The sequence below is a fragment of the Convolutriloba macropyga genome, chromosome 1 (genome assembly GCF_964194025.1).
Source record: "Convolutriloba macropyga chromosome 1, txConMacr16.3, whole genome shotgun sequence".
In the NCBI taxonomy this organism is placed as follows: Eukaryota; Metazoa; Xenacoelomorpha; order Acoela; family Convolutidae; genus Convolutriloba; species Convolutriloba macropyga.
Genome location: NC_134468.1, coordinates 34,380,685 through 34,396,203, shown reverse-complemented (window position 1 = coordinate 34,396,203; position 15,519 = coordinate 34,380,685). Strand labels below are relative to the sequence as shown.

General features: G+C 37.0%; 1 protein-coding gene across 1 annotated transcript in view; it reads left to right on the top strand.

Annotated features, from left to right (window-relative positions):
• The window catches only part of LOC142339303 (uncharacterized), a 56,566-nt gene that overhangs the window by 5,876 nt on the left and 35,171 nt on the right, over positions 1-15,519 (top strand). Inside the window, exon 3 of the mRNA XM_075389287.1 lies at positions 14,410-14,792. Coding sequence (XP_075245402.1) covers positions 14,410-14,792 — 383 coding nt within the window. The remainder of the gene's footprint in view (positions 1-14,409; positions 14,793-15,519) is intronic.

Below are 15,519 nucleotides of genomic sequence, written 5' to 3'. Positions count from 1 at the left end.
CTTTTTATCATTCTATTGCAACTGTCCAAGCAAAAACCTTTCCACGCTTCCTATAGGTTTATGTGCTTCTACCAGCATGAAATTGATAATGGAATGTTCTCGATGGAAACAATTAGAAGTAGAATTGGTTTTTGGATTTACCTAATTATGAAAAGATTAAAAGGAAAAACCGAGGGTGGCTGTCAGCATACATCAGCTTTTGGGTAAAGAAAAATGCAAACGAAATTTGTGAGAGTCTTTTTTTGCATTTTTTTCTGTTTTGAAAACCTTTTTGAAGATTAGATTTTTTTATCCCAAAGAAAATTATTTTGCATTTATTTTAACTTGCTTACAACGGAAAATGAGGATTGTGTCCGTGTATATGAAGTAGTTTTAGGCATAGTTCTGGTTAACTGCCTGAATGAATATTTGATTTTTTTGAATTATACCGTTTCTCCTAAATTAACGAAAATTACCAACATCAACTACCTAAAAAACAAAAAGTTATCATAAATTTGAGTTTCGTTTTTTGAGTTGCATTTTTGTTCGCATTCAAAAACGAGCATAACAACTAGAGCATTTAATCACAATTTTTGATGTACAACAAATTAATTTAGTTTTAAATTCCTTTGATTTTTCATGATCAATAAGAAATACCATAAGTAAACATAATTTGGCAAAAATTACTGTTGGAAGGAAATAATTTAACATCAAAATTAAATTAGGTTAAATTAAACAACATTAAACTATAGAAGTCAATAAATTTTTCTTTTTTGTTTTTGATGTGTTTTTTAACGAAAATTTCTTTCTTAAAACTGGCGCAACCATAAATTTCGTGCATCTATTAATTACTCCCTTTAAACAAATATATACCAAATCCGTGCTAGAGGACAGAAAAATTACAATCAAATTTCTTTCAGGGATTCACTAAACAATAACTATTGTTTATGAACGCTTTTCTCATAATTAAATTGAAACAAATCCGATAATATCAAGCAAAGGAAATTTTTATTGTTGTTTTTCATTGGTGTCGAAAACACTTCAAAATAAAGCAATAATTATTCTTTAAACTCTTAAGTTCAACTTAGGAATACGCTAGATTTGCGCCAAAGACTCCAGTTGTTATAATAAAACTTAAAATAGTACAATGTTCCGCAGAATAATTGTCTCAATTCCCTATGAAAATGAGGTTTTAGATTTAAAATTATATTTTCTTAAATTTAATTGCTTTTTTTCAGTCGAAATCGAGGTCCAACAAAGGACAAATCGTTATGCTGCAGTATTTCACGGTTTCAGGAGTGAGGCTGTTCTCTGTCAATTTCAATTATAGTCTCGAAGCTGATATTTTAGCTAGAAATGAGAAGACGAAATAATATTTCGTTTTGATTTTTTTTCACAAAATTTGACTTTTCTTTTCGAATTCTATATAAATCAAGGAGCCAAAATTAAAACAAAACCGCTCGAGAAAAAGAAATGTGTATCATTTTTTGTTGTCTAAAGATTATTTTAAAAACGCTTGTTGAAGTAGCAGGCAGTAGGGTGAAAATCTAAAAAACTAAATGACATTGTTTTATAAGGGCAAAAGGTATTGTAAAATTTTCAAACCACAAAGCATCAACAGATGACCCTATAAAGAGGTCAAACTTTAATTAGCTGTCGCTGACCTAATTGAAATGTTTTTTTCGACCGTATTTTACGCAAACAGTGACAACGTGAACGATAACATCATAAAATTCTTAAAAAACGTGTTATTTTTTGCCTTCCCAACACTCAATTTCGAAGTCTATTTTAAAACTACATCAGATGCAATTTAAAATTGGGGAAAAGAGACGAATTATTGTAGTCAGCTCGCACTCACAATGACGATCTATCGATGAAAGTTTTCAAAAATAAAATTTTTTTCAGCCTTAAGGAAAGTCATTAGTTTCAATAAAGGATGTTTCCCACATTGCTACCCAATTGATTCGACATATTTTTTCTATCTTTACAAAAATATAAAGAAAGATTGGTTTGTAAGCTTAGAAAAGAGCAATCGTTTGAGAACAACTTTGGCCTCTTTGCTATGATTAACGTACTAAACAGTTCTAGAGAATGCAATATGAAATTTCTCAACGAAGAACGTGAGTTGGAATGTTTCGACAAAGATTCGATAGCAGATGAAGTAGAGGACAGCACTGATGAGACTGATCTGAAACAACTTGCGAAAACATGACGAGAAAAAAATCAAAAACAGGACCAAAAATGCAGATTACTCACAGCTCTTCCCTGAACGTACCATTGATGAGAACAGTTTTGCAACTTTGAAAAAGATTGAAGAACTATGCGAAAAGCTTCACTTAGGTTCGAATAAGAACCAGAACATGCTGAGTGTCCTTGAAACACAACTCAACGGTTCCGTTTCCAATTCGTTTCATGCTTTTGATGAAGAATTTTTTCCTACAATTTGTTGCAAGATCCTTGGAGTTCATTTTGATCATAAAATGTTCTTAAGAAGAAAGTAAACAAGTTTTGCAAGGTATGTTATCTAGAACTGTGAAAACTGTACGCCTTCAGAAAAATTTTTAGTATCGAGCAGGAGAAAACATTTCTATGAGTTTAATCTTCTCCAGAACTGACTACTGTAATTCACTATATCTGAAACTAAAAAAGAATTTTGTTGGTAAACTGCAAAGAGTTAAAAACGCTGCAGCCGCATTTGGTTTCAGAGTACACCGCACCTTAGCGTCGTTCAGCAGCTTTTGTAACAAATTCCACTGACTAGCCATCGATCAGCAAAATAAGTTCAAGTTGTGCTGTAAATTGTTATTTTTTGCCTTCCGAACATTCAATTTCGAAGTCTATTTTAAAATTAGATCAGATGCAATTTAAAATTGGGGAAAAGAGACGAATGATTGCAGTTAGCTCGCACTCACAATGAGGATCTATCGATGAGAGTTTTCAAAAAGAAATTTTTCTCAGCCTTAAGGAAAGTGATTAGTTTAAATGAAGGATGTTTCCCAAATTGCTACCCAATTGATTCAAGATGTTTTTCTTCTATTTTTGCAAAAAAAGAAAGATTGGTTTGTAAGCTTAGAAAAGGGCAATCGTTTGAGAACAACTTTGGCCTCTTTGCTATGATTAACGTACTAAACAGTTCTAAAGAATGCAAATGAAATTTCTTAACGAAGAATGTGAGTTGGAATGTTTCGAAAAAGATTCGATAGCAGATGAAGTAGAGGACAGCACTGATGAGACTGATCTGAAGTAACTGGCAAAAACATGACGAGAAAAAAATCAAAAACAGGACCAAAAATTATCCCCTACCTCTTCCATGCAGATTACTCTCAGCTCTTCTCTGAACGTACCCTTCATGAGACCAGTTTTGCGATTTTGAAGAAGGTTGAAAACCTATGCTCAAGGCTTCACTTAGGTTTGAATAAGAACAGGACCATACTGGGTGTCAGTGAAACACAACTCAACGGTTCCGTCTCCAATTCGTTTCATGCTTTTGATAAAGAATTTTTTCCTACAATTTGTTGCAGGAACCTTAGAGTTCATTTTGATCATAAAAGGACTCTTAAGAAGCAAGTCAACAAATTACGCAAGTCATGTTATCTAGAACAGAGAAAATTGTACGCCTTCAGAAACTTTTTTAGTATCGAGCAGGAGAAAAAAAATTTCTATGAGTTTCAGTCACTCCAGAACTGACTACTGTAATTCATTACATCTGAATTAAAAAAAGAACCTTGTTGGTAAACTGCAAAGAGTTTAAAACGCTGCAGCCTGATTTGGTTTCAGAGTACACCGCAGCTTTACATCATCCGATGGACTTTGGAAGAAATTGCACTGACTAGCCATCGATCAGCCAATAAAGTTCAAGTTGTGCTGTAATTTGTTATTTTTTGCCTTCCGAACACTCAATTCCGAAGTCTTTCGTAAAACTTAAATCAGATGAACTTCAAGATTGAGGAAGAGAGACTGAACATTGCAATTAGCTTGCACTCATAAAACATAAACATCTATCGTTGAAAGTTTTCCGCATTAAAGAAAGTTATTAGTGTCAATGAAGTATGTTACTCACATTGCTACCCAATTGATTCGAGATATATTTTTCTATTGCTGCAAAAATATAAAGAAAGATTGGTTTTTATGCTTAGAAAAGAGCAATCGTTTGAAAACAACTTTGGCCTCTTTGCTATGATTAACGTACTAAACAGTTCTAGAGAATGCAAATGAAATTTTTTAACGAAGAATGTGAGTTGGAAAGTTTCGACAAAGATTCGATAGCAGATGAAGTAGAGGACAGCACTGATGAGACTGATCTGAAATAACTGGCAAAAACATGACGAGAAAAAAAATCAAAAACAGGACCAAAAATGCAGATTACTCACAGCTCTTCCCTGAACGTACCATTGATGAGAACAGTTTTGCAACTTTGAAAAAGATTGAAGAACTATGCGAAAAGCTTCACTTAGGTTCGAATAAGAACCAGAACATGCTGAGTGTCCTTGAAACACAACTCAACGGTTCCGTCTCCATTTCGTTTAATGAATTCGATGAAGAATTTTTTCCTACAATTTGTTGCAGGAACCTTAGAGTTCATTCTGATCATAAAATGACTGTTAAGAAGCAAGTCAACAAGTTACGCAAGTTATGTTATCTAGAACTGAGAAAATTGTACGCCTTCAGAAACTTTTTTAGTATCGAGCAGGAGAAAAAATTTCTATGAGTTTCAGTCACTCCAGAACTGACTACTGTAATTCATTACATCTGAATTTAAAAAAGAACCTTGTTGGTAAACTGCAAAGAGTTTAAAACGCTGCAGCCGGATTTGGTTTCGGAGTACACCGCAGCTTTACGTCATCCAGCGGACTTTGGAAGAAATTGCACTGACTAGCCATCGATCAGCGAATAAAGTTCAAGTTGTGCTGTAAATTGTTACTTTTAACCTTCTGAACACTCAATTTTGAATTCTTTTGTAAAACTTAAATCAGATGCACTTGAAAATTGAGGAAAAGAGACAGAAGCTTGCAGTTAGCTTGCACACATAAAAAATAAAGATCTGTCGATGAAAATTTTCAGCGTTGAAGAACGTTATTAGTGTCAATGAAGTATGTTACTCACATTGCTACCCAATTGATTCGAGATATATTTTTCTATCTTTGCAAAAATATAAAGAAAGATTGGTTTTTATGCTTAGAAAAGAGCAATCGTTTGAAAACAACTTTGGCCTATCTGCTATGATTAGCGCACTAAATAGCTCTAGAGAATGCAAATGAAATTTCTTAACGAAGAATGTGAGTTGGAATGTCGAGAAAAAAATCAAAAACAGGACCAAAAATTACCCCTACCCCTTCCATGCAGATTACTCACAGCTCCTCTCTGAACGTACTCTTGATGAGAGTAGTTTTGCGTTTTTGAAAACGATTGAAGAACTCTGCTCAGGGCTTCACTTTGATTTGAATAAGAACAAGGCCATACTAAGTGTCCTTGAAACACAACTCAACGGTTCCGTCTCCAGTTCGTTTAATGCTTTCGATGAAGAATTTTTTCCTACAATTTGTTGCAAGTACTTTAGAGTTCGTTTTGATCATAAAATGACTCTTATGAAGCGAGTCAACAAGTTACGCAAGTTATGTTATCTAGAACTGGGAAAATTGTACAACTTCAGAAAATTTTTTTGTATCGAGCAAGAGAAAACATTTCTTTGAGTTTCATTCTCTTCTGAACTGACAACTGCAATTCATTATATCTGAAATAAAAAAGAACCTTGTTGGTAAACTGCAAAGAGTTAGAAACGCTGCAGCCGGATTTGATTTAGGAGTACACCGCAGCTTTACGCCATCCAGCGGACTTTTGAGGAAATTGCACTGGCTAGCCATTGATCAGCGAATAAAGTTCAATTTGTGCTCTAATTGTTATTTTTTGCCTTCCGAACACTCAATTTTGAAATGTATTTTAAAACTTATATCCGTTGCACTTTAAAATTGAGGAAAACAGACGAAAGATTGCAGATAGCTCGCACTCACAATCAAAATCTATCGATGAAAGTTTTCAAAATAAAAATTTTTCTCAGCGTTAAAGAAAGTTATTAGTGTCAATGAAGTATGTTTCTCACATTGCTACCCAATTGATTCGAGATAATTTTTCTATCGTTGCAGAAATATGAAGAAAGGTTGGTTTGTAAGCTTAGAAAAGAGCAATCAATTGAAAAAAACTTTAGACTGTTTGCTATGAATAACCTACTAAATAGTTCTAGAGAATGCAATTGAAATTTGTTAACAACGAATGAGAGTTGGAATTTTTCCACAATGAATTGATAGCAGAAGTAGAAGACAGCGCTTTGAAACTGATCTGAAATAACTGGTGAAAAAATGACGAGGAAAAAATCAAAATTAGGACCAAGAATTGACGTTTTTGAGACAAATCAAAACTTGTGAGCAAATGATTGAGACACCAATGACACGAACGATTTAGATGGCATTGTAATTGAGCCCAAAAAAATTTTCTTAGAGTGTGCTTGATGTTTTCCAACAGCGAGGGTTGCAGAGAAGCGCTATCGAGTATTATTTATCTATTCAAATGCATTCTCCTGATTATTTCTACACAACTCATTCTCTCTCTCGTTTTCTCTCTCTCTCTCTATCCATCTCTCGCAAGAATCTGGGTTGTTTGGAGTGTCGTAGAAATTGAAATAAAAGCCATTTTATTTTTCAAAAGTAATTGTGTAATTTTGTGAACACCTGCGAAAAAGACTTACGACTCCTACAAAAAATTGAACGGTTTATTAGCTATAACTTACAGTTTCTTTTACCAATTTGTTCAGCTGCTTTCTTGCATTGGGAGTTTTTCCAGAAGTTGCTGAAAATAAAAATAATCGGCGTCTAATAAAAGCTGTATTCGGACAAGGAAATAATTGGTAGTTACCGCCCCATCACGAATTTGCGCTCTTTATCAAAAATTATTGAAAAAAAGTCCTGTCACAGTTGAATGAACATCCTACGTCAAACAACTTATGGACTAGCTCTCAGTCGGCATACCGCAAAGTGTTTTCCACAGAAACTGGCCTTCTCTATGTTTCCCGTGGGATTTACTGAAATTTGGATGCTAGTCAATTTTAGTAAGCTATCTATTTAGTTTTTTCGGCTGCTTTTGATATCACCAATTGATCATTTATTGTTGTTAATGATTCTTGAGCAAAGAGTTGGCCTTACCGACACTGTGAAACGATTTTTTGAGTCATGCCATGGAGATAGGAAAATGCAAGTCAAAGTCGACAGGAAAAATTCCGGTAAGATCTCAGGTGGAACGTGAGTGCCACAGGGATCCGTCCTTGGTCCAATATTGTTCAGTCTTTACGTACCTCCTCCATTGGATCCTCTTAATGAAGACAGTGTTCCGTACCAATTCCATGCACATTACTCTCAACTCTTCTCTGAACGTACCCTTGATGAGAACAGTTTTGCAACTTTGAAAGAAATTGAAAAACTATGCTGAAAGCTTCACTTAAGTTTGAATAGGAACAGGACCATACTAAGTGTCTTTGAAACACAACTCAACGATTCCATCTCCAATTAGTTTAATGCTTTCGATAAAGAAATTTTTCCTTCAATTTCTTGCAAGATCCTTGGAGTTCTTTTTGATCATAAAATGACTCTTAGGGTTCAAGCCAACAAGGAAAACAGACGAAAGATTGCAGATAGCTCGCACTCACAATCAAAATCTATCGATGAAAGTTTTCAAAATAAAAATTTTTCTCAGCGTTAAAGAAAGTTATTAGTGTCAATGAAGTATGTTTCTCACATTGCTACCCAATTGATTCGAGATAATTTTTCTATCGTTGCAGAAATATGAAGAAAGGTTGGTTTGTAAGCTTAGAAAAGAGCAATCAATTGAAAAAAACTTTAGACTGTTTGCTATGAATAACCTACTAAATAGTTCTAGAGAATGCAATTGAAATTTGTTAACAACGAATGAGAGTTGGAATTTTTCCACAATGAATTGATAGCAGAAGTAGAAGACAGCGCTTTGAAACTGATCTGAAATAACTGGTGAAAAAATGACGAGGAAAAAAATCAAAATTAGGACCAAGAATTGACGTTTTTGAGACAAATCAAAACTTGTGAGCAAATGATTGAGACACCAATGACACGAACGATTTAGATGGCATTGTAATTGAGCCCAAAAAAATTTTCTTAGAGTGTGCTTGATGTTTTCCAACAGCGAGGGTTGCAGAGAAGCGCTATCGAGTATTATTTATCAATTTTAGTAAGCTATCTATTTAGTTTTTTCGGCTGCTTTTGATATCACCAATTGATCATTTGTTGTTGTTAATGATTCTTGAGCAAAGAGTTGGCCTTACCGACACTGTGAAACGATTTTTTGAGTCATGCCATGGAGATAGGAAAATGCAAGTCAAAGTCGACAGGAAAAATTCCGGTAAGATCTCAGGTGGAACGTGAGTGCCACAGGGATCCGTCCTTGGTCCAATATTGTTCAGTCTTTACGTACCTCCTCCATTGGATCCTCTTAATGAAGACAGTGTTCCTTACCAATTCCATGCACATTACTCTCAACTCTTCTCTGAACGTACCCTTGATGAGAACAGTTTTGCAACTTTGAAAGAAATTGAAAAACTATGCTGAAAGCTTCACTTAAGTTTGAATAGGAACAGGACCATACTAAGTGTCTTTGAAACACAACTCAACGATTCCATCTCCAATTAGTTTAATGCTTTCGATAAAGAAATTTTTCCTTCAATTTCTTGCAAGATCCTTGGAGTTCTTTTTGATCATAAAATGACTCTTAGGGTTCAAGCCAACAAGGAAAACAGACGAAAGATTGCAGATAGCTCGCACTCACAATCAAAATCTATCGATGAAAGTTTTCAAAATAAAAATTTTTCTCAGCGTTAAAGAAAGTTATTAGTGTCAATGAAGTATGTTTCTCACATTGCTACCCAATTGATTCGAGATAATTTTTCTATCGTTGCAGAAATATGAAGAAAGGTTGGTTTGTAAGCTTAGAAAAGAGCAATCAATTGAAAAAAACTTTAGACTGTTTGCTATGAATAACCTACTAAATAGTTCTAGAGAATGCAATTGAAATTTGTTAACAACGAATGAGAGTTGGAATTTTTCCACAATGAATTGATAGCAGAAGTAGAAGACAGCGCTTTGAAACTGATCTGAAATAACTGGTGAAAAAATGACGAGGAAAAAATCAAAATTAGGACCAAGAATTGACGTTTTTGAGACAAATCAAAACTTGTGAGCAAATGATTGAGACACCAATGACACGAACGATTTAGATGGCATTGTAATTGAGCCCAAAAAAATTTTCTTAGAGTGTGCTTGATGTTTTCCAACAGCGAGGGTTGCAGAGAAGCGCTATCGAGTATTATTTATCAATTTTAGTAAGCTATCTATTTAGTTTTTTCGGCTGCTTTTGATATCACCAATTGATCATTTGTTGTTGTTAATGATTCTTGAGCAAAGAGTTGGCCTTACCGACACTGTGAAACGATTTTTTGAGTCATGCCATGGAGATAGGAAAATGCAAGTCAAAGTCGACAGGAAAAATTCCGGTAAGATCTCAGGTGGAACGTGAGTGCCACAGGGATCCGTCCTTGGTCCAATATTGTTCAGTCTTTACGTACCTCCTCCATTGGATCCTCTTAATGAAGACAGTGTTCCTTACCAATTCCATGCACATTACTCTCAACTCTTCTCTGAACGTACCCTTGATGAGAACAGTTTTGCAACTTTGAAAGAAATTGAAAAACTATGCTGAAAGCTTCACTTAAGTTTGAATAGGAACAGGACCATACTAAGTGTCTTTGAAACACAACTCAACGATTCCATCTCCAATTAGTTTAATGCTTTCGATAAAGAAATTTTTCCTTCAATTTCTTGCAAGATCCTTGGAGTTCTTTTTGATCATAAAATGACTCTTAGGGTTCAAGCCAACAAGTTATGCAAGTTATGTTATCTAGAGCTGAGAAATTTGTACACACTCAGAAAATTTTTTACTATCGAGCACATAGAAAAAAATTCTATGAGTTTCATTCTCTCCAGAACTGACTACTGTAATTCATTATACCTGAATTTAAAAAAGAACCTTGTTGGTAAACTGCAAAGAGTTAAAAATGCTGCAGCCAGATTTTGTATATGAGTTCACAGCAGTTTTACGTCATCTAGAGGACTTCTGAAGATTTTGTACTGACTAACCATCGATCAGCGAAAAAGTGCAAGTTGTGCTGTAAAAGATTTCGTGTTTTTCACAATTTTTACTGTGCAGATTACCTATTGGAATTTTTTGCAAGAAGTACATTCTCTGTTAACCCTCATGCAGGAAAATGTTCGTCGTGTCAGCATACAGAAGATTTTTTCAAGGCGCTGTTTTATGGAACTCACATCTTCTTTTTTGTCACTTACATCAATGAATTTACAGCTTTCAAACGTGCGCTACGCTCCAGGCGTTTCTCTCCTGTCATTCCTTCTGAATTGTCTCCCACTCTTGATTTTAAGACGGAATGAATAAACAAATCAACGTCATCATATTTGTCTCAGGGTTGCATTGAAACCTAGAACATTCAATACATTTTGCTTGTTTGAGCATGCTGTACTTATATTTCGCATTTTTTTAAATCTTGTTAAAATTAGTTTTCCATCTATTGGATTGGCCTATCAGTTGGAAATTCCCTTCTTTTATTTGCAATTGCTCTATCATGACTTGATCTATTCTCTTCTGTTTAACACAAAGTGAGTATGGATGTAGTGAGTTCCCCGACTGGGGAACCTTAACCAGTTCCTCTGGCCCGAAGACATTGTCTATGCTCAAAGGGAACCGACTATCTGACACCTTGAAAATGAACTTCTGGAACTGCCGCAGCTTGTGCTCTGAGAGGATAGCTAGTGACTTGGCTGAGACTTTCTTTGCTCGGCAGATTTCCACTTGTGCACTGGCTGAAACACACCTGAGAGGCGAAGAGAAAGCCGAAATGAACGGCTATGAGCTTTTAAACTCAGGAGTATCTATGAGTGCAAGCAAGACTCAAGCAGGAGTTGGTCTAGCTTATAACCCTGCTAAAGTCAAAATCATCGACTCTGCAGCTGTGTCAGAAAAGAACGCAGTAGCTTGGCTGATAGCTAAAGATACAAGACTGCAGGTTGTTGCTACTCCTTTTTCCCCACAGAAAACTGATGAAAAGAAGTACATGCAGTACTTGCAAGAGCTGAAAGATGCTTGCAAATTGCGTCCCTCAAAAGTAAAGTCATCGAGTGAGTTGCAGCTACTAATACCTGGAGATCTTAACGCAACATTGGGAAAAGAGATTCATGAGCATCTACCCAAGCAGGTTGGAAGATTCCTTCCTGAAGAAGAGAGTAGCAGGAATGGTGAACTTATGACTGAAATTGTCACCGAGTTAGGCCTTCGCGTCAATAACAGTTTCTTCAAGAAAAAAGAAACTAAGAAAATGAGCTGGCGGCATCCAAGGACAGGAAAACTATCACTGATGGACTATTGTCTAAGTCCAATGAACTCGAGAATAATGGTTCAGGACTTGAAGTTTTCCTGGCGCGATAGCCAACACAGCGATCACGCAATGTTGATCCTGCTTATCAGGGATAAACTCCCGCAAAAACCGCGAGCCAGATATAGAGGAATTGAAAAAAACGGTGTAGACATAAGAGGCAAGTGTGACAAGATATTCCGAACTCCAAAAGAGCTCGAAAAGTTCCGCACGAAAGTGAAGGCAACAACAATTGATCCAGCCAAAATTACGGAAACGTTGAGGCAGATAATTGAAGAGCAACAAATCGACGAAAGATCAGATTTCCATGGCAGTTCCCGGGCAAGTCACTTGACCTCAGCAGAAATTGAGACTCTGCAAGAACGAAAGTCAGTGCATAAAAGATATCTTGCAAGCAAATGTCCAGAAGTCAGAGTCAAAAGGGATGTACTTAACAGGAAAGTTAAGAAAATCACATCCGACTGCAAAGACCATGCCATTGAAAGCCGGCTGAAATCCTATGAGCATTTGCAAGACACGCAAGATATCAAAAACGCTTTCAAGTCCCTCAAAGAAACGCTCAGGTGCTACCGAATCTCCTGGTTCGAGAGGAAATGAAAGTCAAGTAAAATGCCTGACAATGAAAAGTTTCACAAACACTATACAGGGCTTTTTAAAGCCAAGCTACAACAATATGAGCTGTCCCAGGAGGGTAACAGTGAAAGTAGGGCACCTCTCACTTTCTTTGAAGTTCGAAGGCAACTTCGAGCGCTGAAGACGGTCAAAGCTCCTGGCCAAAGCAGTATAATAACCACTGACTCTGATATCAGTAAAGCAGTCGCAAGTAACTGTAAAAAGGCTAGATTGGCAATTGTCAAGCTCAGGGCAGCATTAGTCAGTGGGACACTCAGATTGAAAACAAAGTGTCGACTAATAGAAATCTTTTTAAAGCCAATTCTGTTATACGGCCCTGAAACCAGCATCACGAGAAAAACTGATAGAGAGAAAATGAGTACCGTGCTAAATAAAGCACAAAGAAGGGGCAAGAAAATAAATGACAAACGTGTGATGCCAGAAAAGGAATTGAGCAAAGCTGTCCCTCTTAAGGACATTGAGACCGAGTTGGCGGTCAGAAGAGCCAATCTTTGGGTGAGCCTCAACAATCTAAAAGTCCCTGAATTACTTTCGATTTGTAAAAGCCGAAAGACATACACCAAAGACTGGCTAAGAACACTCAAAAACGACTTAAAGAGGCTAAAAGTTTTCAATATTGAAGAGTGGATCAAGAAACGGAAGTCGATGAAATATTCAGAAAAGGTTGATACCACCATAAAATCTGTAGGCGAAAGACCACAGATAATAGAGTGTTCTATGAAAAGTTGTATTCGCATGTTTGCAACTACAAAGGAAATGAACAGGCATGTGAGAACCGATCATGATGTAACAACAATGGAGTCGGAATTAGACCCAGAAGTGATCGTAATACCAACAACAATACCGCTTTGCTGCCCCTTGAGTGGCTGCAATAAGTCATACAAGAGAGTAGGCTGGTGGAAAGCTCACATGAGAAATGCACACCCGCAATGCGTGGTAGTGGAAAGTGATATGAAAGTAGCAAGTACTCAAGAATCAGCCGCACAAGCAAGCTCAGATTTAACTGTGGGCACTAGCAGTCAGGTGTTTCAATGCCCGAAATGTGCTCGACAGTATAATGTCATGAAGAGCCTGGTGAATCATTATTACGAGAAACATGGCTGGTCCTACAGTAAAGGCAGAGAGGTCGGAAGGAGAGGGACTAGAGGCTCTCAACCCGAATACTCTCCTCTACCTAGAGATCCGGATAATCCGGGGGCCCCGTCTCACGGGAGTCAAAGGATCTGATCTGATCAGTCTCCTGTTGCAAACCCTCAAAGGTCTGATGACTACACACCGGCGGTCGGGTAGCTTTTCGCTGCCTACCAATGGGAGGGGCCACCACTGCAGGGTTTTTAAATTACGTGTCAAAAACAGTTATCTTTGCTCAAAAAGGAAAGGGCTGACAAAATTGGTTATTATTCAAAACTAATAGTAAAGAAAACAGTCACCTGCGCATTTTTTTCACCGATTTTAAACCCTTATCCTGAACGGGACTTGCTCTTTCAAATGAAGGCTTTCCCTTACTTTAATTTCTTGTCCAGTCACAAAGTTGCAGCCATCGAATCGAGTGCAGCATCTGTATCAATTTTGACTCTGCTTGGATTATTGAAACCATGTCTTTAAAGCTAAAGCTGGCGGCATGCTTGTACTGATTTCAGTACTCTTTTCTTCTTTTTTATTGCTAAAAGTAGCGCTTGATTTCGCCCAATCGTACAGCAAGATAGTTTTCTAGTTTTTTTTACTCTAACGTATATGTTAAATAGAAGTGAGTTGATTAGAACTGGGTTAAATTGAACTGGGGTGGTGCTGCAGTTGCGGTATGGGAGGGAGGCGAAAAAATTATTTACTAAGGATTCAAAAACCAATAAAAACCAAACGGATTTACTAAATTACAAACTATGATGTGTTACAGTAGATAGGCTTGACTAGACAAGTCTGCCTGGATGGCTATTGATACCGGATGTCTTCTGTTTAGTTCATCTTAGTGGGCTTATATCTTTTACGCCCCCAGGCGCGCGTGCTATTTTTTACATAGTAACGTGCTATATAACAACATATAATTTGTGAAAAAACACACAGGGGGGCTGGGGGGGGGGGGTTGGGGGTAGGCAAAACTGAATAGATCCTTGATACCTTTGATTATTGACCTTAGACTGACTTGGTTCTTTTGAGTTAGAAACTGTCTAATAGAGACATGTTAGATCAGGAATTATTTCACATCCTTTCATCGCAAACATCCATTCAAGAATGCGCAATTCATTTTTCGGTGTCAATTTTATAGAAGCTCAACATTCATTTAGAGAGTAACGTGACAACTGCCGACCCTTCTATATTCGAGTTCCAATTCCATGATATACCTAATGGCCTTATACATACTGAGCTGGAATTCCGCTCAAGTTTCCAAGATCCGTTTTGGGATTTGGGCTTTGAACAGACAGGCCAGATGGCGTTCAACAGCCTTTCTAGAGCAACTGTTTTGGACGGTGTTGGAAGCAGACGAACAGAGGGTTTGGTGGAGGACATAAATGGAGTCTTTTCAGTGGAATTTTCAACACTGGGCACACCTAGTCTTACAATGGATAACGTTTTTGGCCATAGGGCCCGAGAGACCAGGTTCAACTACGACGGAATCCGCCTAACTGTAGATGGACACATAGAGCTGTACAAGGAGCACGAGGGCTACGTTAGTAATTTTCTGAGAGAAATACAATAAGTGGGAATAGGGCCACATATTGAAAGACAGTAAATCAAAACAAAAAAGTCCGACACTAAATAGAAAGAGATTTAATAATGCGTTGACGTGAGTTATTATCAAAGAGTCCCACGGGCCGCTGAGGTATGGTCATGGCGTGCAAGGCATGTCAAACTAGGTAATCTCGTATATAAATATGAGTAAATAATGTCTTAAATGCAGTTGTCTGTTGGATTATGTACCCTAGCTCTCTGTCACTTTCTATCTACTGTCATAATTCTTGTAACATTTATCCCTTTCTATCTACTGTCGTTTAGATTTACTGTCGGGTCCTCATATCAAAGCTTGGGTGTCCCGCTTTTTCACCCCTATTCATTTAACCCCCTATCATTTAACCCCGATTTATTCACCCCTGTATCATTTAACCCCTCTATCTATTAACCCCTTTATCATTTTACCCCGATTCTATTCTTTCTATAACATAAGGATTATTAAATTAGCAATATAATCATTTCACCATGCCTCGCGGGCCATGGCCATGCCTCAGCGGCCCGTGGTATTTGATGCGAAACTATCAGAACCGAACTTTGGATTAGTTTATCCATTTAATTACGTCAAAACATGCTTTAATGTCGAATGCTAATTGGCGGGATGAAATGATAGAGGGCAAGGTCTAAAAAACCTCACAGTAGTAGTAGGCGAGCAGAGCTGGGAGGGG